This window comes from Ammospiza nelsoni, chromosome Z, assembly GCF_027579445.1.
Source record: "Ammospiza nelsoni isolate bAmmNel1 chromosome Z, bAmmNel1.pri, whole genome shotgun sequence".
Taxonomy (NCBI): Eukaryota; Metazoa; Chordata; class Aves; order Passeriformes; family Passerellidae; genus Ammospiza; species Ammospiza nelsoni.
The window spans coordinates 4815380-4837354 of record NC_080669.1 but is presented as its reverse complement, the minus strand read 5'-3'; the positions used below and the strand labels follow the sequence as shown (position 1 = coordinate 4837354).

General features: G+C 45.4%; 1 protein-coding gene across 1 annotated transcript in view; it reads left to right on the top strand.

Moving 5' to 3' along the window:
- The window catches only part of ZNF462 (zinc finger protein 462), a 70405-nt gene that overhangs the window by 15883 nt on the left and 32547 nt on the right, over positions 1 to 21975 (top strand). The window contains exons 2-6 of the mRNA XM_059493155.1: positions 5636 to 5886; positions 6517 to 12038; positions 12913 to 13077; positions 14681 to 14955; positions 18034 to 18152. Of these exons, the coding sequence (XP_059349138.1) occupies positions 5667 to 5886; positions 6517 to 12038; positions 12913 to 13077; positions 14681 to 14955; positions 18034 to 18152 (6301 nt within the window). The 5' untranslated portion in view covers positions 5636 to 5666. The remainder of the gene's footprint in view (positions 1 to 5635; positions 5887 to 6516; positions 12039 to 12912; positions 13078 to 14680; positions 14956 to 18033; positions 18153 to 21975) is intronic.

The window sequence follows — 21975 nt, the reverse complement described above, 5'->3', positions numbered from 1 at the left end:
TCAGGGACATAAATAAATATTTATTGTATGGATTAGCCATCCTATTTTCCAAGACAGGGAGATTTCTGAAAAGTTTGAAAAATAATGTGCAAAGCATGTGTAGAAGACTTCCTTTTGTGAAGTCAGATCTGAAACCCACTTCATGTTCAAACAGTCTTTCAGGTAGCTGGATAAGGACATTTTGGGAAGAAAATGAGTTTGTGTCTTCTCAGTTTAGACTGTTTTTATTATTGATTTGTACTGAATCTTCAATAGTAAAGTTATTCCTGAAAATACCTTACATTTTGATATACCTTTCCATGTAAGTCAAGGGAAGTTTTTCTGGAAGATAGGAATCACAAGCATCAGCTCTCTTATGTCCTTAACTGTTGAGTTTCAGAATGGAACAAACAACCCAAAACTGGATATATAGAGAATTTAAGCTGTAACCAATGATACAGTTTTATTATTAATTCCTTCACAAGAAAATATGATCCACAAAGTATGTGTATATTATGGAGTTGCAACCCAACCCATTGAGTTCTATGAAAATCTGGTTGCATCAAATAAAAAAGAAAAAAAATAGTGAAAAAAAGAAATGGTGTTTCAGTTTAGTTTATGTTGTTACCAGCTCAGAGAAGTAACTCCAAAGACAGTGTTCGGAGGACAAAAATTCCAACAGCTTGACTGGAATTCAGTCATTGAAAAAGACCCACGAGTTGAGTAGGTTTACCTGACTGTAGTTGATAGTTGAATTGATTCTCTGAATTCTTAATTAATTATGGGGTTTCCTTTCATAAATGAGAGCAGAGGTTGGCTTCCTCCAGTTGGAATAGACATCAGGTTTCCAGCTTCTCAAATGTGTCAGTTTTTGCATTACTCCTATTATTTTCTTTGTTTAGTCCTCATTTTCACTGTTGTGGCATTATAAAAAATGTTTAAGAAGAAAAAATTGGGGGCAAAAAAAAAGCCCAAAACCCCAAATCCAAAGATGAGAGTTGCAGCTCCGCTGTACATGGGCTGAACCTGGCCGGGAGCCCAGCTGTAGGCACTGGTATAAAACCCAGGCTTCTCTAGCAAGGAAAAATGCCTGAGGTGCTACTCATGGGAATTCTGACAACTTGTCTTATCTGTAATTATACGCCAGCAAATTTTGTTGTGGTGTTTGATAGTTAATTTCTGGATGGGTGGGGAAGACTGGAAAAACCTCGAGGACCATGGAGTCCTCATGTTCACGCACTAAACCGTGCCCCCAAGGTACACATCCACGCATCTTTAAATACCTCCGAGGAGGGTGACACAACCACTTCCCTGCTCCAAGGTCCTGGGGGGGGGGGGAAGAGATTTTCACTTCAGCTCCACTTTTTTCTGAGTAAAATGAGCGCTCTGAGTGCAACCTGCAGTTGTAGGGATGGAGAGGGCTCTGATTATCTGACCAGAGGAACGGCTGGAGGAGCTGGAAATGCCTTTGTTTCACATGCAGTGTTACTAATGCTGAGCTGGAAGCTGGTGGAGTGTTGTGTGGTCTGATTGACCTTTTTAGTTGTGGTTGTGCATGTGCATATTCTTAACTTGGAGAAGCTCTGCTGACTCCATCTCAAAATATAACGGATGGGTAGTCAAACCACAGAAGCTCAATTTTGAGGTCAGTGCCTTGGGCTTCACAATTAATTTTGTATTTTGAAGCTTTAAAACCAAACTTAAACATAATGATTTGTACTACTTTGGCTGCTGCCAAATTCTGTAATTACTGTTGTTCAACAAGCACAATTATCTTTTGTTTTGGATTTTTAAAAACCTCAAAATCTAATGCAACTGTGTCTCAGATGTTCTCAAGCGTTTATGAGTGTAGAGGAGGATGCTGTAGACAATTTGAGACCACCTCATATCTTTAAAACTGGCTTTGAGAATCTCTGCTGCTCAATGTTTTGAAAGCTTTCTGCTCGTAAGAAATATGAGAATACCTCCATATTTAAGAAGACGTTGTAAATGCAAATTAGCCAGACAATGGCATTTTAATAATGTTTTGTAAGGTTAGCATTGCATTAGTAAGGATATTTTAGAAGTCACATATTATTTATACACAATTTGGTCTCAAGAGATTGCCTGTGAATATGTTCAAGGGCTTCTGGGATTTATGGATTCATTTAATGGTGGTTTTGTTTGGTTGTTTTAGGTTTTTCTTCCCACACTTCTGCTGCTGAGTTACTAGATTTGGTAACTCCTGTCTCACTCCACCTCCATTTCCCCTCTAAATTTTTTTACTGAAAATCTAAAGGGTTATGGAATGAGTTAGCTTAGCTGACCATGATGGAGACATGTGAATATTGCTTTGTCTACATGGCTTGGGATGTGGTTTGACAGAGTTTTAACATCTGCCCTTGAAAATGCTCTTTGCTCTTTTCACTGGGTGAGTCTCTCCTGGTGTCATCTCCCATGTGGACAAAAAAGAAGAAAGATGCACTTGTGTTACATTTTCTTCTGATATATGAGCTCAAACTGGCAGTATGTGTTTTTAGCCCTTGTGCAATGGAGGGATTTTAAAGAACATGGAAATGGTGGAGCAGAATCCCTTATGGAAGACTCCGTCCTGCTCTCAGCAGGTGATGGGTGGTGGAAACACCACACTGAAGTCCACTCAGCTCTACCTGAGCTGAGGTAGAGTTTGTTCCTCACGGGAAGAACAGCAAGATTAACCTTTCTTGGGTTTGGTGCTGCCTTTGTGGTGCAGACCCTGCTGAGATTGGAGCTGGAACCCATTGGAGAGTCTCCATCAGTTGTGTAATCAGCAGCTATTAATGATATCTCTCAACACAATGGTTGGTTCAAGCTTGTGTAGAGAGCAACCAGCATCCTCAAGGATACATTCTCCAAGCAGCAATGCTTGCTGGAGATTAATGAAAATGGTGGTGGTTTTCACCTCTTGGAGCTACCAGGATTGTCCTTTTTTTTTTCCATAAAAACGTTGGTCTCCCTTCTGGTTTTCTATTTCATAAGCTGGCCTGAGGTTTTCCAAAAGAGACAGAGCTCAGAGCGTTTTGTGGTGATGTTTCTCAAGGGTCTGAAGTTTTCGGGGGGCTGAGGGGGGCGAAGGCTGAGGGGAGGGCGGGGGAAAGAGTGAGATTTTTGTGTGTGCGCGCCGTTGTTTTTCATCTCTTCCACACAATGGAGCTTTCAGAGAACCTCTCTTAAAAGGCATAGCTACAGCCTTTGTGTGAAGGGTGTGTCTGCTGGCAGGGTTTGCTGATGCAGACAGGCTGGGTGGTGATTAACAAAGGTCATTAGACTTTGGAATCTGGCAGGGCAGTGGGGTGGTGTGTCTTCTGCGCCAAGCAGGAGAGCTCCCCAGGGACAGGCCCGGCTGGAGCCTTCCCGCCTGCTGTCCCCCCTCACTCCCCCGCGCCTCCTCCTCCTCCTCCTGCTGCTGCTGCTCCTGGGAGGCTCAGCTGCATGTCGCCTCTGCCTGTAGGACAGCTTGGACCAGTGTGTTGACGCTGTGATTGCAGCGTTTTCTGGAGCCACGTTTTGTCATCCATGGGACAGGGGAACCCATCCCTGCCTGAGGAGATGTTTTGGGGAAACCTTCTGCTGAAGGAGAGAAGGTGCAGCTCTGAGGGAAAGGCGCAGGGGGAGGAGAGCAGGGACACGATTTTGGAGGGCAAGCCATGCAGGAGAAATGTGAGGGAGATGTGATTCTGAGGGGTGGTGGTTTTTAAAGCATCACCTTGAGGAGGAGGAGTTCAAAGAAGGAAGGGGGGGAAAAAGAGAGGAAAAAAAAAGAAAAGAAAAAAGGCTGGTGTGCTTGAGCTGAAGCTGAGATAAGTGAGGCCATGTTGTGCACAGGCAAGGAGCTCCGAGGCTCTGAGTGCAGGAGTTGTCTGAGCTAAAATGGCTGCTCCCAAAGCTCAGAGGACTAGGGCAGCTTAGTGAGTCTTAAAGCTTCAGTGACGCAGGGGCTCATATCTCTTGAAAGTGTGATAAACACATTCAGTGGAGCTGTGGCTTGTTTGGCTGAGATGAAAGGACTAAGCTTGGGGGATGGGTAGTGAAAACTGGATGATCTGCTTTTCTGTGAAGTGCTCTAAATGCAGGAGTCGTCTGCTCCATGGAAAAATTTGTTTTCAGGTCTAATGGACTGTGCTAAAGGAGACGTGGGGTGGGGCTTCACTCACTGCTGTAATTTGATCCAGAGCAGATAGCAACCTCTTCCACACAATTTGGTCTGGTGCTTGCACATAAAAGCTTGAGTATCTCGATTATTGTAACTTTGTTAGCTGAAAAGAAGCTGGTGCAGCGTTCATTTTCTTTATTGGTGGTGAGAGGGAGTGGGGGGAGAGAAAGGACACCGTGCAGCCTGCAAAGTAGTGTAGGTGAATGCGAGGAGAGCCTCTGTGCTCAGACTGTCCGGAATTTGACCAGCTAGAAGTTTATTTTAGCAGGCTATCAGGAGAAGCATTCTTTCATGTAAAATCCTGGTGCAGTACCCTCTCTTGTTTCTGTGCCTTAATGTTTTGGAGCTTTCTCCTCACTTTGTTAGGTTGCTTCCTTCATACTCCACACACAGCAAACACATGGGATTTAAATTGCTGTGGGCTGCTGTTGTGTCTTGGACCTCTGAAATGCTCATCCTTTTCCAGCAGATGCATGGAAGTTTAAAGAGGGAATTGCTGCATTAGCATAGGAAGGTGGATCTTGTGTCTGAGCACTGCACAGGGTAGGAGGGTCTAAGTCTTTTGTTTGGCTTGTGCTTTGTGTCTCCTGTCCTTCATGGCAGTGCAGCCCTCTATGGCAGGATTAATTGTCACAACTGAACCACTATTCTTCACTGTGTCTTGTGTTGCTTTCTCCTTGTAGGTATGCAGGGTTTTTTGATAAATCAGGGAAGTCATAATGGCTCTTGAGTCTTTGTAACTCATGTTTCCATTGTACTTTTTCAGCGTGGTTATTCCCGTTGCTGTCCTTTTCTTCCTCGGGCTGTCTCCATCCCCCAGACTGCTAAGGCACAAAGGTCTTGTCCCTAGAATAGACTGATGAAACTATAAACATTTTAACAAAGAGTGGAGGTGTCCTTAGAAGCTTGGTGGAAGTAGGGCAGAGCAAAATATTGTGCCTTGGGTACGTGTAAGTGTATCTAACCTTGCTGTTAGCTCTAGGTTTTCAATATCAGGACAGATAGTAGTATGCTGTGAAGAAAGACCAGTTTCTCCCTGTGGGAGCTTTTGATGCATGGTACTGAGTGCAGCAGGAATTGGCAACTTCCAGGAAGCTTAGAGTGTGTCTCCTGAAGGCAGAAACTGGTGTCTTCTGATTGTAAATTCCAGTGCATTTCTCTGCACATGGGCTGTGGTCTTTGAACAAGACCAAATTCTGAAAAAACAGCCCGATGGAAAAGCCAAGAGGACAAAGTCCAGCGGATGAGTAGTCACTTGTCAGAGAGTTGAGTCAGCAGCTTGTGAGCTACCTAGATAGGACTTCTTGTGAATCTGAGCAGACGCTTCTTAATAGGGCAAGGAAAGGTTGAGTTCCACGCCGCTGTGTTTGTGGAATCTCTGCAAGTGACTGAGTCATCAAAAGCTTGGTGTTACCTTGGTGTTACCAGGATTTGTTCCAAAAGCTGCTGTAAACTCATATCGTTCTTCTCCTGTTTCTCCTGCAGATTTTTCTAATGTAAAAGATCATCCTGAACCATGGAGGTCCTGCAGTGTGATGGCTGCGATTTTCGAGCTCCATCCTACGAAGACCTAAAAGCTCACATTCAGGACGTTCACACTGCTTTCCTGCAGCCAACTGATGTCTCTGAGGAGAGCCCTACCCAGCCAAGGTCTGGTTCCATCAACGCCAGCAACCAGACCGAGGTTGAATTTTCTTCTGTAAAGGATGAATTCGCAATTGCAGATGACATAGCAGGTAAATCTCAACTCCAAGACTGATCTCAGCTCTTAAGATCTCAGCTCTTACCCCCCTATTTTACATGTGTCTTATTTCAGTGTGTTTTGATTTCTGCCTTAATTGTGGCTTAAAAATCTGCATTATCTTTATGGCTGTGTCAGCAAAGCAGATATCTGGCATCAGCCATACTGGCTCTGACCATGGCTTTTTTTTTTCCCTGCAAATGCAAGCATGGAGGATGGTTTTATTTCCCAGCTTCTTTTCATGGGGTTCTTCATACAGATTTTTCATTTTCAGCTTTTCATGGTTGTTCTTCACTACCATGAACCACCTCAAAATTACAACTTTAGTTAGTTTTCAAACTGAACTAGTTTTATTTTTTCCCCCCGAGAAGGTCATTTTGGAAACTATCCACCCAAAACTATACACCACAGTCATGTATATGTAGAAATTATGTATAATGGTCACTTTTCTGACCATTGCCAGGTCTGTAGATATTACCATAAGCAACTGAGGGAATCCTGTAATGGTTGTTGTCAGTTCAGGGTGTGGTTACATTCTTAAGCATACAGGGTGGGTGAAGGAAAAGCCTTTTTTAAATTATATTTTATTTACAAATTTACATATACACCTTAATTCTCATTTTAGGGCAAAATGCAACAAGTCAGATGGGGACTGGAAGTTACTATAGCCAGAGCCAGACTTTCTATGGCCAGCATATGGCTCCAAACCCTAAACCAACCAGCAAGTTTTTCCAGTGCAAGTTCTGTGTGCGTTACTTCCGTTCCAAAAACCTCCTCATAGAGCACACACGGAAGGTTCATGGAGCACAGGCTGGGGGGAGCTCAGTGGGGCCACCAGCTTCTAGTTCCCTAAATTACAACATCATGATGCATGAAGGGTTTGGTAAAGTTTTCAGTTGCCAGTTCTGCACCTACAAGTCACCCAGGCGTGCGAGGATTATTAAGCACCAGAAAATGTATCACAAAAACAACCTGAAAGAGAGTTCAGCTCCTGCTGCTGCTGCTGCTGCTGCTGCTGCTGCTGCTGTGTCTGAATCAACGTCTGCTTCTGTGCCAGTGCAGGAACCCTGCAAGGAGCTGCCGGCAGAGGTGGTGGAGCGGAGCATTTTGGAGTCGATGGTCAAGCCCCTGACCAAGTCTAGGGGCAACTTTTGCTGTGAGTGGTGCAGCTACCAGACACCTCGGAGGGAGCGCTGGTGTGACCACATGATGAAGAAGCACCGCAGCATGGTGAAAATCCTGTCGAGCCTGAGGCAGCAGCAGGATGGAACCAGCGCACCCGAGGTGCAGAGTAAGAGTGCCCAGAGTGCCTCTCCAAACTCGAATTACATGTCCATGAACACTACAGGACGTGAGATGTCGAGTGCTAATGTCTCAAACTTCAGGGGATCTATGGGCAATTCACTCATCAGGCCCAACTCTTCTACATCTTCGAAGTTTTCTTCTGTGTCTTACCCTCAAATGAAGCCTAAGTCACCTCACAACTCGGGCATGGTTAATTTGTCTGACAGATCCCGCTATGGAATTGCTGATATGACGAATTCTTCTGCTGACCTGGAAACAAGCAGTATGCTAAATGACTCCAGCTCAGATGAAGAGCTAAATGAAATGGACAGCGAGAATGGCTTAAACTCCATGGATCACCAGACCTCAGGAATGTCTGCAGAGCAGCTGATGGGATCTGATGGCAACAAACTATTGGAAACAAAGGGGATTCCTTTCAGGAGATACATGAACAGGTTCCAGTGTCCTTTCTGCCCTTTCCTGACCATGCACCGCCGAAGTATTTCCCGTCACATCGAGAACATCCACCTGTCTGGGAAGACGGCTGTCTACAAGTGTGACGAGTGCCCCTTCACCTGCAAGAGCTCCCTGAAGCTCGGTGCCCACAAGCAGTGCCACACGGGAGCAACATCCGACTGGGACACCATGAACTCCCAGGCTGAGAGCATTGCCTCGTCCCTGAACGACAGCACGGTGTCCTACGAGGGCGGGAACATCAACGGCAGGAAGTCGGCCGGGATGATGGAACCCGTGCAGCCGCAGCCGCCGCAGCCGCAACCGCAGCAGCAGCAGCAGCAGCAGCAGCAGTCGCCCCAGCCCCATTCACAGCATCCATACAAGTGCACGTTGTGCAACTATTCCACCACCACTTTGAAAGGCCTCCGAGTTCATCAGCAGCACAAGCATTCCTTCTGTGACAACTTGCCTAAATACGATGGGCCGCCGTCAAACGCACCGCAGGAGAGCGAGGCAGATGCTCACCCCTCTGCCAGCACGGTGAAGAAGAGCCAGACCTCCATCCTTGGGCTCTCATCTAAAAATAACTTCGTTGCAAAAGCCCCCAGGAAGGTCTCAAATGACTTCCCTTTGGATCTCTCTCCCGTGAAAAAGAGAACTAGGATTGACGAAATAGCGAGCAACCTGCAGAGCAAGATCAGCCAAAACAAACAGCAGGAGGATGCTGTGATTAACGTGGAGGATGATGAGGAGGAGGAGGAGGACAATGAGGTGGAGATAGAGGTGGAGTTGGACAGAGAAGAAGAGCAAACAGAACCAATGATGGAGGTCTCCAGTTCTTACGCACCCCAGCAAATGTGGGGCAGGGAGGCTAATGATTCCCAGAAGGAGGCGAGCTTCAGGAGCATGCAGCACGACTACAATTCCACCAACGGGGCGGAGATTGAGCTCACTTTGTCTGAGGATGAGGAGGACTACTACTCTGCTGTCAGCATGAAGGACCATCAGAGCCCTAATGCCTCTGTTCTGGGCAGCCAGTCCAACATGTACGGTACCGACCAGAACAACGAGAACTCTGAGTTCAGCGACTCTGGCAGGCTTTACTATTGCAAACACTGTGATTTCAGCAACAAATCTGCCAGGAGTGTTAGCACCCACTACCAGCGCATGCACCCCTACATCAAATTCAGCTTTAGGTACATCCTGGATCCCAATGATCACAGCGCAGTGTACCGGTGTCTCGAGTGCTACATCGACTACACAAATTTTGAAGACCTGCAGCAGCATTATGGGGAGCATCATCCTGAAGCTATGAATGTACTGAACTTTGATCATTCTGATCTGATTTACCGCTGCCGCTTCTGCTCTTACACAAGTCCAAATGTTAGAAGCCTGATGCCACATTACCAAAGAATGCATCCCACAGTGAAAATTAACAATGCAATGATATTTTCGAGCTATGTTGTCGAGCAGCAAGAAGGGCTGAACACAGAGTCTCAGACGCTGAGAGAGATCTTGAATTCTGCTCCAAAAACTATGGCAACCTCCACCCCCGTGGCTCGCGGGACTGGTGTGCCAGCTGGTTTTAACAAAAGTGCCACCAAGAGTTTCAGTCCTGAATGTGAAAATCAGAAGGAACCTTCAGTCAACACTGTGGTTGTTTATGACTGTGACGTGTGCTCATTTGCAAGCCCTAACATGCATTCAGTTCTGGTGCACTACCAGAAAAAGCACCCGGAAGAAAAGGCCTCGTATTTCAGGATCCAGAAGACCATGCGCGTAGTCTCTGTTGACAGGGGCTCTGCCCTGGCCCAAATGTCCTTTGAGCTGGGGGCTCCCATCTCCCCGAAACTCTCCAGCTTGGGCTCTCAGCCTCCACCACCCCCTCCACCACCGCCGGACCTCTCTACGGAGCTCTACTACTGCAAGCACTGCTCCTACAGCAACCGCTCCGTCGTGGGGGTGCTCGTCCACTACCAGAAGAGGCACCCCGAGATCAAGGTCACGGCCAAGTACATCAGGCAGGCCCCGCCGACCGCAGCCATGATGAGGGCAGGGGAGCTGCCCCCGGGCATGCAGAGGCCGCCGGTGTCCATGCAGCAGCTGGGCCGCGAGGGCTCCGTGAACCCTCCGGAGAACGAGATGTTCTTCTGCCAGCACTGCGACTACGGGAACAGGACGGTGAAGGGCGTGCTCATCCACTACCAGAAGAAGCACCGCGACTTCAAGGCCAACGCCGACGTGATCAGGCAGCACACGGCCACCATCAGGAGCCTCTGTGACCGCGGGCAGAAGAAATCGGCTGGCAGCCTGCCCGCCCACGCCGCCGGCGCCGAGCGGGACAAGTCCAAGCTGAGAGCCCTCAAGTGCAGGCAGTGCAGCTACACCTCCCCTTACTTCTATGCATTGAGGAAGCATATCAAGAAGGACCACCCAAATCTGAAGGCCACGGTGACATCCATCCTGAGGTGGGCGTTTCTGGATGGCTTGATAGAAGCTGGTTATCACTGTGAATGGTGCATTTATTCACACACAGAGCCGAGTGGCTTGCTTGTGCATTACCAAAGGAGGCATCCCGAGCATTATGTTGATTATACCTACATGGCCACCAAACTCTGGGCGGGTCCCGATCCTTCCCCTCCTGCCCTAGTGATGCCAACAGAAATGAAGACCTACAAATGCAGAGACTGCATTTTTGAAGCATCTTCTATTTGGGATATTACCAATCACTACCAAGCATTTCACCCTTGGGCCATGAATGGAGATGAATCTGTGTTGTTAGATATTATCAAGGAGAAAGATACTGTTGAGAAAACCATGCCACAGCCCGATGAAGGTGGGGTCAGGATGGAATCTGAAGACCAGCTAGCAACACCACAGATGGATCAGGATGCAGAGTGTGCAGAGGATCCCAGCCTTTCCCATGAGAAAACTGTCCAGCTGGCTTCTGCAAATCCTGCCATCTCCTCCACTCCATACCAGTGTACAGTGTGCCAGTCTGAGTACAACAACCTGCACGGCCTCCTGACACATTACGGCAAAAAGCATCCTGGCATGAAAGTGAAGGCAGCAGACTTTGCTCAGGATATAGACATTAACCCAGGGGCTGTGTACAAGTGCAGGCACTGCCCCTACATTAACACACGCATTCATGGCGTCCTCACACACTACCAGAAGCGTCACCCATCAGTGAAAGTCACTGCTGAGGACTTTGTGCACGACGTGGAGCAGTCGACTGACATAGCTCAGAACGACGTGGAAGAGACGAGCAGGATTTTCAAGCAGGGCTATGGTGCTTACCGCTGCAAACTCTGCCCCTACACGCACGGAACCCTCGAGAAGCTGAAAATCCACTATGAGAAGTACCACAACCAGCCCGAGTTCGACGTTTTTGCCCAGTCACCGCCAAAGGTGTCTGCCTCAGTGGAGCCAGACATGGTGACCGAAATCAAGGCCTCCCCAGAAATTGCTGCTGAGGACGTTGGGGAGGTCTCCATGCCGGCGCCTCATTTCTCCAGTTCTCACCTAGTGTCTCACACAGTTTTCCGGTGTCAGCTCTGTAAATATTTCTGCTCCACCCGGAAGGGGATAGCAAGACACTACCGCATCAAACACAACAACGTCCGGGCGCAGCCGGAGGGCAAGAACAACCTCTTCAAGTGCGCCCTGTGCTCCTACACCAACCCCATCCGCAAAGGGCTCGCAGCACACTACCAGAAAAGACATGACATTGATGCTTACTACACCCACTGCCTGGCAGCCTCCAGGACAGTAAGCGACAAACCCAATAAAGTGATCATTCCATCTCCTCCCAAGGACGACACTCCTCAGCTCAGCGAGGAGCTGAGGAGGGCTGTGGAGAAGAAGAAGTGCTCGCTCTGTTCCTTCCAGTCCTTCAGCAAGAAGGGCATCGTGTCCCACTACATGAAGCGTCACCCCGGTGTTTTCCCCAAGAAGCAGCACGCCAGCAAGCTGGGGGGATATTTCACTGCCGTGTACGCTGATGAGCACGAAAAACCGGCCCCAGCCGAGGAGAGGAACGACTTTGAAAAGCCTGAGGTGGAGGCTGAGGCTCAGGAGATCGAGTGGCTTCCCTTCAGGTGCATTAAATGTTTCAAGCTGTCCTTCAGCACGGCGGAGCTGCTGTGCATGCATTACACTGACCACCACAGCAAGGATTTGAAGAGGGACTTTTCCATACTTGGAAGCGGCACCCGCTCTCAGAGCCCTGTCTACCAGTGCAAGCACTGTGATACAAAATTGCATAGCACGGCAGAGCTGACTGCACACTTGAATGGTCACAATGAGGAATTCCAGAAGCGTGCCAAACGTCAGGAGAGGAGGAAGCAGCTTTTGAGCAAGCAGAAATATGCAGATGGTGCTTTTGCAGATTTCAAACAAGAGAGGGTAAGGATTTGTGTGTCTGGTCTCTTTCTCTGCCCCCTGCTCCCCACCAGGGAGCCCACCAATGCCCACTTGCATGTTCTCTTTGACAGCCAAATGACCACAGGCTAATGAATGACTCAGAGTGCCAGTGAGCTCCATAAGTCAATTACACATCCTGCTTTAATTTCCTCGTCCATCCTCCCTAGGTTCTGTAGGAAACCTTGTTCCTTCCTACCGCTTCCTTCAGTATTTTCTTCATCTTCTTTCCTCCCTCCCACGCTTCTGGAGGGCCATCTGTGTCTGACACTCGCTTGTTCTTTTGTGGCAAGGCTGCCATGTACTTTCAGATTCTCTACAAAATGTCCCATCCCCTTCTTCCATGTCCCTCTGAATAACGCATCAGTTTTCTTCTCAGCCTTCTCTCTCTCTGTCCTTTGTCTCATTGAGCACTCGGGGTTAGCCTGACACGGATCTGTCTGGTGACAGGAGCTTTGGGCAGGTGCCTCATAAGGAGAGGACCAAATTTTTTCTCCATTTCTTGCCCACTTACCCCCTTCCTTCTGCTTCAGTTTGAAAAAATGCACTTGCGCAGGAAAAGCTTTGCACAGAAGTTGGGGAAGTTCTGGTGTCATGGAGGAGGAGGAGGAGGCACAGTTTCAGGCCAAACCAAAATGGTCTTCTAGAGGACCACTGTTAGCCATAAAATGAACGTTTCTTCTGCATGGATGTCTTGTCCACGTACTTTGTAGAAATTAATGATCTCAGCAGAAATTAACATTGCAATTCTGCAAGACTGGACATCAAGTGTAACATCAGGTCCAAAGTCTGGTCTGTGCTCCTGAAAAATGAGGTGACAAAACCTGCTTCAGTGGCTTGTGCTTGTGTGCTCAAACAGGCTTTTGGACACTTGGAGGATGTTTCAAAGCTCAAGGAGAGGAAGGTGGTTGGCTACAAGTGCAAGTTTTGCGTGGAAGTCCATCCAACACTCAGAGCCATCTGTAATCACCTCCGCAAGCACGTCCAGTACGGGAATGTCTCCTCTGTGTCGGCCACTGTAAAGGTAAGAATTCCTGAAAGGTGACTGAAAGGCACTGGAACTACTTGTATTGTTTAAAATAAAGGCCTCGTTGATAACCTGTGGAGGGCTCTCGTGAAGCTGGATGGGTTTTGAACTGGGCATTCCAGTTCAGTGTGATGGTTTAATCTAACACTGAGTTTCTGAAGTGCATTTGGTTTGTTTCAAGATGTTTTTTAACTTCTTTTCACTCTCGATCCAGGGGCACGAAGACTCTTTAATTCTCATTTCTTCCCAGCCACAAAGGAGTTGGTGTCCTTGATGACCTAAAGATGGTTTATGAGCGGGAATCTTTCTCTCAGCTGCTTTATGGGCTACATTTCTACTTAGTTAAGCTCAAAAAGAGTAGTTTGTTTCCTTTTTTTTTTTTTTCCCTGTATGTGTATGATTTTTATTTTAGGAAGAGGAAGTGTGCACATACAAATGTGTGAAGCTGCTTGTGGTGCACTTTTCCACATGGAATTTGCACGCTGGCTCCAGACAAAGCATTCAATGGCCAGCTGAGCCAGTGATCCCCTCCAGGTGATTAGGTGAAAACGTGTTGTTCCTTTCTCCCCGTGGAAAGGGGGTGCCTCCTGTGACATCTCCAAGGACAGGTGGTGTTCCAAAGTCCGATTTCCAGGAGGTTTATTGGCAGGGGAAGTGAAAGTGAAGCAGGGCTGCAGGAATTAGCTCTTGTCAGAGGCTCCTGCTGCATGAGTGACAGGCCTTTTTTTGGTGACATAATCTGCTTTTTGTGATGAAGCCCTGTCCTCCACAGCCTAACTCTCCCCACCTAAGAGAGCTTTCATTGCCCCACCACTGACCTTTCCTTGCCTTCTCACCTGGTGCTCCTGACAGATTCAGATGCTTCTCTCCTAAGAGTCCTTTCCCTCTTCTCAGTTCTCAAGTGATGCTTGTGTAGGGTCACTGCTTCCTTTTGAGTAAATAAAATCTTGCATCAGGGAACAAAAGCTGAAAGCCATGGCCTAAAGAATGTGCTGGAAATGCCTCTTACAGGGTATTTAAGTAGCTGCACAAATGCATGGTCTGGTTAGAAATGGGAAAGGAAGGTTATGAAAGAGAGTTAAAAAAAGGACTCCTTCTGTTTGCTCTATATTTTTAGAGGGTTCTAGGGTCTTAGTCTACCAGCTTGTTTCTTGAGAGTTTGATGAACAGAGTCTGCTGAAGAGTAGACAGCTGTGTTAGTCTGCAGGGTAGCTACAGTAAGCTAGAGCAAAATAAACTAAAATTAACTTCTCTGTAACTTACTAATTATTATCTGATCAAGTTTAGAAGATTCACACCAAGACCATGGAAGCATAGGTTTCTTGGCTTTTTGCATGATCTGACACAAACTTGCTCAAGGAATGAGATTTTTTTTTTTTTTACATATGCATGAATGTATATAATAGATGTAATTTTGTTTTTCTCTCCCAAGAATAGGTCATTTTTTTCCAGAAAGCCATTGATGTGGAGCTTGTGTAGGGATATGTTTAGAGAAATAAAGCAGTGGGAAGCCTGGACGTTCTGGTGAACACAGGGGAAAGACTGAGGGGCAGAAGGGAGAGAGAGAATTGATGGCTCTGGGGGGATATGTCTTTTTTAGCAGGAAGCTGAAGATCCTTCAAACACAACTTTGATGGAGGGTTTTGAGGGAGCCAAAGACCCTGGCATGGTGGAATTTACAGAAGCTGAATATGGAGCATCCCTGGAAGATGAAGCCAGGCCTGGGGGCTACTACTGCAGCCAGTGTGACCGGGTTTTGATGTCTATGCAGGGTCTGCGGTCCCACGAGAGGAGTCACTTGGCTCTGGCCATGTTTGCCCGGGAAGACAAGTACAGCTGCCAGTATTGCTCCTTTGTCTCTGCTTTCAGGCACAAGTAAGTTGTGGCTTTTGCTTTTTCTTTTTTTTTTTTTTTTTTTTTTTTTCCTTTCTTAAAATTTTTAAATTATTTTTGGTTTCCTAAAGAATCGCCAGTTAGCGGTGCTGGTTTGTGGGCTGACGCTGAAGGAGAGCTCACCTGAACTGATGTCGAGCCACACTTTTCTCGTGGTGCTTACATTATTTTCCACGCTGCAAAGTATTTGGCCGTTATGATTGGCTGTTTGTAAAAGACTGAAGCTTTATATGTTCCTGAATTTGTGTCAGCCTTCTTTTTGCATGCAAGCCAAAGAATAAGGATTATTTCAGTATGCAAACAGTGCAGCCCCACCACTTATGCAACCTTTGTCAAAATGCATGAGAATTAACAAGCCAAAAAGAGAAAAGTTAATCTTGCATATTTAAGAAACTTCTACTACCTTGTTTGTAATTGCTCCTTTTTTTGTGGGCTGTTTTCATTTTCTAGTGTTGAAGCAGTGTCATAAATTTACCTTAAATCAGGCTTTTTTTCTTAATTATGGCATGCAATTTCAGTCAAATAATTCAAATTCATAACAGTGTGTGGAATGAGTGACTTCCTCATCCTGCTTCCTTGTCTGATATATGGTCATAATAACAGTCACAATTCTTATCATTTGTTTCCCTGAGATTTGACTCAGCTTAAAGTTTGATAGTTTTAAAAATTATTTTAATAATAAAAATATATATGTCCCCCCCAAAAAATGAGGTTTGTGATACATTTTCCAGTGGCACCCTGGATCTGATTCACAGGTCTGTGTTTCCTCTTAATTTCTGGGGAGAGAGCTGCTTGTTCACTGTTTTGACAAAAGGAGGCAGATCCAGGTGCTCATTTGATGCAGCAGTCTTAAATTTGGTGATGATGTCACCGTTTTGCAATCAAATGCAGGTGGAAGAAAAGACATTTTTTAGTTCCTTGTGTTAAAAAGCAAAGTTTTTGCTGGTGTCACAGCATTGCAAATTGATGCCACAGTTGGGAAGGTCCACAGGGTTGAGCAGCCAAGGCTAGGGGAGGGACCTGGGGGAAGGATGTGCGTGCTGGGTGTATCCCACCCTGCTTTGGCAAGGCTGGCAAGTGAGGGGAGCCCCTGCAGGGATTGCTGTTTGCCTGGTAAACTTGCTTCAACAATCAGACTTTTGTTGAGTTTGGTGCCTGGTCACTCTGTTTCCCACCGAGGATAAGTCACGTCCCAGAAGCTGCAGGATGGTTGAATCAAAAAGTGTGGTGGATGGCTGGGAAGAGCTCACCACCTAACATGATGATAGGTGTGGTCTCTGTTGTTGAAGTTGTTTGCCTCTTTTTATTTTTGTTTCTGATGCAATTATTCCCCTGGGAGATTAGGTCGGTGAAGAAACCCAAGCCAAATGTTTAAACAGCCCACAATTCTCCTAAATCTGACCAAAACTATGAAATCTCCTTCTGCCAGAGTGCAGCTGGCAAACTGTGTGGTTGTGAATACAGTTTTAATTACTGCCATGTTGAATACCTTAAGGTATGTATATTTATAATAGCTTAATATGTATTACATACCTCTTTGGCAGTCTGCTTTAATTGTTAAGTAATCTCATGCCCTGGAGGCTGTTTAAAACAAGTTTTGTTTTATGAAGTATTCACTGCGAGTCTTCAAAGCCTTACTCATTTAGGAGACGTTTTCCCCCATTTCTCTGGAAAAGCTGTGCATGTTGTCTTGTCCCAAACTCCATCCTGGATTTCTGCTAGGTTGCATTTGTATGAAGTGACCCTGAGAGGAGATGCAAGTTCATTTTCTATTTTTTTGCTGTTATCAGATGTTTGAATACACAGGCTTCAGTGTTAGCTCTCGTAAACAGGGATTTTCTGGCTCGGGCTCTTGTCAGTGTGGGACTGAAGATCACGTGAAATCTTGTGTAGTGTGACAGGGCTGGAACAACTGCTATTTGAGCTACATGTTGATACTCTGTGAAAGCGCAGGACAATTTGGGACAAATGAAAAGAGCTACGCCTGAAATACATCTAGGACTGAGGTGGGGGTGGAGGGCAGTTTTGGCAAATTGCAGCTCCTGCAGTGTCTCTGCCCCGTTGTTGTTCCATCACTGTGCATGAGATGACTCAAGCTAAGACCAGATCACAAAGCATAAATGTGTCCAAAGTAGAGGGCTGTACTGGAAATATTTACAGCTTGGGCTCAGACTACCTGCCTGCCACCCAGAGACAGTGAATTCATGTCTGTCAGCCGCAGCGTAGGAACTGCAGAGCTCTGCAGGATTCACTCAGTTAGAATGAATTTGATCTTCTGTTAGAAGATGTGGGAAGCATCCTTTTTTCTCCTCCAAACTTTACTGAGCTGCTAGGACAAATTGTGTCGAGAGCAGTTTTTGATCACTTCACAGTATTCAGGCTGTTGGTAGTTCCATTTTCCCTGAAGAAAGTAGAGGCTGGTCTTTGCCACCCCTTCTTCTCCTGCTGAGCTTCATGTAGAATCTCCTACACTGCTGCTTCTGAAACTCTGCTGCCTTTTAATCCTGGAACTCATCAACTGTAGCCTGCTGGCACCCTCCCCAGAGCAGGATCTCTAATCTGCTTTTGCTGCTCTAACCAAAAGAAGGCTTCCTCTGTAAAGCTGGTCAACAAAAAAAATTTTTTTTTTTTTTTACTCTTGATCACCAGGACAAGAGGGGACATACATATTTTCACCAAAAAAAAAAAAATGTTTGGCAGGAGAAAAATTGTGTTAATGACAATTTAATAAGAAAATAATTTCTTGCCTGTTTCATGTTTCTTCAGCTGGTCCTCTCAGTCTGGATCATGCATAACTCAATTTATACTAATCTTGCCCTATAAGTTTATTTAGGTGGCTTGCTCTCTGCATACACAGAATTGGTGTCAGCTCTCCTCCTTTCCTTGACACTCGATTTGACTCATTGTGCGAGCAGACCTGTTGAATTTGCTGAAGAGAGAGTGTGAGAAAGGACCTTTGCTTGCACTGCCGTTGCCGTAGAGCGCTTTGCTCTGCCTCTGAAGGCGCAGCTGAAACAAAATTGACCCTTTTCTGTCTCCCTTTTTCTGTCTCCCCTCAAGCCTGGACCGCCACATGCAGACCCACCACGGGCACCACAAGCCGTTCCGCTGCAAGCTCTGCCCCTTCAAGTCCTCCTACAACAGCCGCCTGAAAACCCATATCCTCAAGGCTCACGCTGGTAAGTCCTGCCCTCTCAGTCCTGCAGCTGAAATGGCCCACTGTGCTCTTGTGGCTGGTCACAGGTGCTGGGTTGAGCCACGTGTTTTGTCACCAGAGCTGGGTAAGGTTTTTTCCGAGGGCCGCATGTGTGGCTGGACAGCCGACGGAATCTGTGGGGCTAAGTGGGAGTTTGGGTAGTGGGAAGGGCAAGGATTTAAGTTGATGGGTACTTCAAGAAGTTTTTTCTTCTCTTTTCTCTTACATGAATGATATTTTTTTCCTTATTTCTGCTTCTCTCCAAGTGGATTTCATCGCTTATACCAGAGATGCCATAACATAACTGGCAGTGAGCGTTGCTCTGCTCTTTGCATTTTTGTTTATGCTTTAGGTGACTCTGGGGACTGTGAACAGCATCTTGGTTTTTGGTAGAGTCTAATGTTGGCTTTTCTGTTAAAACCAAACCCTGCAAACCCTGGGAGTCAAGCCTGCGTGCAACAGACTGAGAATGTCAAAATTGCGTTACAAAACGTGGAAATTTGTCTTGCAAATCTCTGTATTTTAGTATGGAATCCATACTAGCAAGCAGGCAAGACATGCTTCTGAGGAACAGGGAATTGGGAATGTGATGTGTCCCCCAGAGTAGGTCACCTGAAATTGTTGCACCTTTGATTATTAAAAAGTGAGACTCAGGATTTCCTCATCTTTATTTATTCCTTAGACTGGCTGTAGACTCTTGGCACCGTCACACATCCTGCATTGAGAGGTTATCTTTTGGTTTGCAGTCCAAACATGCACTCTGGTGCAAATAATAGGATAGTGACCACTCTGAAAACGTGAGAACTAGCCCAGCTGTTTAAAAGTTGTGAGTAGAAACTCCTTGAACAGGAGTTTCTGATAAAAAGGACCCACAAGTATGCTCCTTTTATTATTTGCTTACTCTGTGATGGAGGAGGAAGGTAGACAAATGGGGAGAAAAGGCATAAGAAATTTGTAGCTGTCTGCTGATGCAAAAAAAAAATTGTTGCCATTGATCCAAAGGCATTTTTCATCTACAGAAATACAGGAGGGATGGATGGTCTTGTGTACTTTGTTTCCTGTATATTTTTTTGGATTTCAGAGAGTTTGTGCCAGTCTCTGTACTTGGATGGATAAAACAGATTAGCTTAACTTTTGCCACCTTCCTTTTGTATGGGAGGACCGTGGCATTCTGTCCCTTCTAGGAAATCCAACTGTATGAAGCAGTTCCAGCTCACAGAATCCCACGTCCTGTGTGGAGGAGCCATGGTTCTTTATTTTCACCAACCATTAAGTAATGTTTTCTTTATGCTATTACACAGCTGGGCTCCTTGCTTGAACCTGCCAGACTTTTAGACCCAAAGTTACCATGAAACTAATATTATCTTCACACTTCTCTTCATGTAATTCATTGATTTATTTATTAGGAATTCACGCTTCTGAGCTTTGTTTAGTGGACAGACACCCTTTGAAGGGCCATATTTTGCATTCTACAAGAACACAATTTCATGGTTGCCTAGATAGTGCTTGCACAGTGACTTGGGTAATAGGGTTTCCAAAGGCTTATGGATGTTTCTGCCTCAGTCCCATTTCTACCAAGTGGATGGTCACGTCACAGAAAAGTTGCTTGTATGTTTTTCAGTCAGAACTTTGCTTTGGTGTCATTCAGAAATATGTGTTACTGAACAAGCATGTCTGGCTTCCTCAGACTCCCCAGTTTTTCAATGGCACTGTGGTTCTCTGAACCTCTCTAAACTCTCTTATGTTACCTTTTTTTTTTTTTTTTTCAATTGTCAATCGTCTCATTATGCATTTATTCAGACTTTAAAACTTCAGTCCTCCTGAATTTTCCCTGAACTCTCCTGGAGATCTTTAAAAGTCCATAAAATCCGGAATCCCGAAGTGTTTTACTCAGTCTGCCTCTCTGCCTCATTTTCTGGGTGTGGATCAAAATTCAGTGAACTACAAAATCCGTTCTTGTGTGACAGCTGGTACCAGTGTTTCTGGCATTTGTTTTTCATCCAGTGTGTGCCATCTCCTTTGGCATGGAGCAAAACAGTTTACAGTTACTCTAAACGGGCTCTCTGTTGTATTCATCTGAACTTTTTCACCTGTTCTTTATCTTTTTTTTCCCTTTTTTTTGTTTTTGCTTGTGTTTTTGAGGAATCCTTGTTACCAATTTCTTAATCAGCAATTACTCTGGAAATGCAGAAATGGGTGATTGTAAGATGAGAGCATTGGTCCTGTTCAGTTTGCTTTGAGTACATATCAAGTGTTGAGACCCACTACATAAATGCTTGCATTTATTTATTTGCATGTGTATTAATATGATCACTTGGTGAGGTGCAAAACTAGCAGTCAAAAAAAAGTGCAGAAGACTTCTGTTGGGCCAAACTGTACCTTTTCCTCTGCAATCAAGCTCATCCTTTCATGCTTTGATGTCCATTGGAAATGAATAGTGGGCATATTTATTAGTGTGTCCAGGCTGCTTGGTATGTAATCATCTTTTATTTGCTTTAATGTCTTGTGGTGCTTTTAAGTTCATGCTTGGTGCATGTTGTCATCCAGGAATCTCTTTACACTGACAAAGCCATGGAGGTCTAAATCTGTATCCCACTGGTATCTTGTCGCCTTGGAATATCTTTTGTCCTTAAATTATTGTGTTCCACTGAGCAACTCGTTGTGTGTGCCACTCAAGAAATGTTGTATTTCTGTTTGCAAAAAGGAAATGTGTAACTTGTACAATGCACGGGTGAGGAATGTCACTTGAAAAAACACAAAGGGGAGTTTTTTGTTTCACCACTTCAGACTCTTTGAGTGATCTGTTCTTTTTCAGATGCACCAAAAAAGGGCGTTCTAAGAGTTTGTATTTTGTCCTGATGGTTAGCATGGTTTTTCTGGAGGACAGGGGTGGAAGTTTTGTGAAGGATGGTTGCTAATCATTTCAGGTGTGCTTACTCTGAATGGCTGCTGTGTTTTTATGTTCTAATTTGGTTCACTTATTTCTGGTGTGGGAAAAGGTGCTGCTTGAGAACCTTCTTTACTGGATTTGTCAAGAGGTGGAAAACATTTTCTGCTTCATCCATTACCAAAATTCTCGTTCTTCTGTTGCTGTTCATGAATATTTTGCTTCTGTATTAGTTTTGGCACCTTTTGTACAACTCATATGTGGCCAGTGTTAATCTTGTACCTGGAAGTGGCACTTCCAAAACAATAACTTGGCACTTGTATATAATATCACATTGTTTGTGTTGGGACAGTTTCACTTTGTGTTCCAGTTGCCTCCATGCCTCTGTGCAAAACAAATCTTGTATCCGGATTTGTTTCCCCTTGTTTGCTGTCTCTATGGCTTGGAATGTATTCAAAATTAAATCCACTACTGCGCATTACTTCTGTTCTTTCTCTTATTTTAGTGGTTTCTCATAACACACTTCCACACAGCCTGGTAGATGCACCCTTTTGTACTTGGCATTGCCGTGTTCACCAGCCTTGACTTGGTTGCCACTTCTTTGAAGATTGATGCTGCCTTATGGCAGGTTTTTCTTAAAGAAAACTGTAACCTTTCCCAAATGCAATTACACCACATGCTTTTATTTTTAAATTTTTTTCCCCTTTCTTTCTTTTTTGTTTGTGGAGGGCCCTTTGTTAAGAGTTTTGTAGTGTCCTTCTTGCTTCATTAATTATGACGCTGGATGTGCTGCATGCAGAAACAAACGACCTCGCCATCTCTAGTTGCTGTGCTCCCAAACCAATTTGGAAGTGCTGTGGTTAAGTTGCTCCATTTTCATCCCAGAGTCTGTTTTCTTCCCATACCATGCAACACAGGC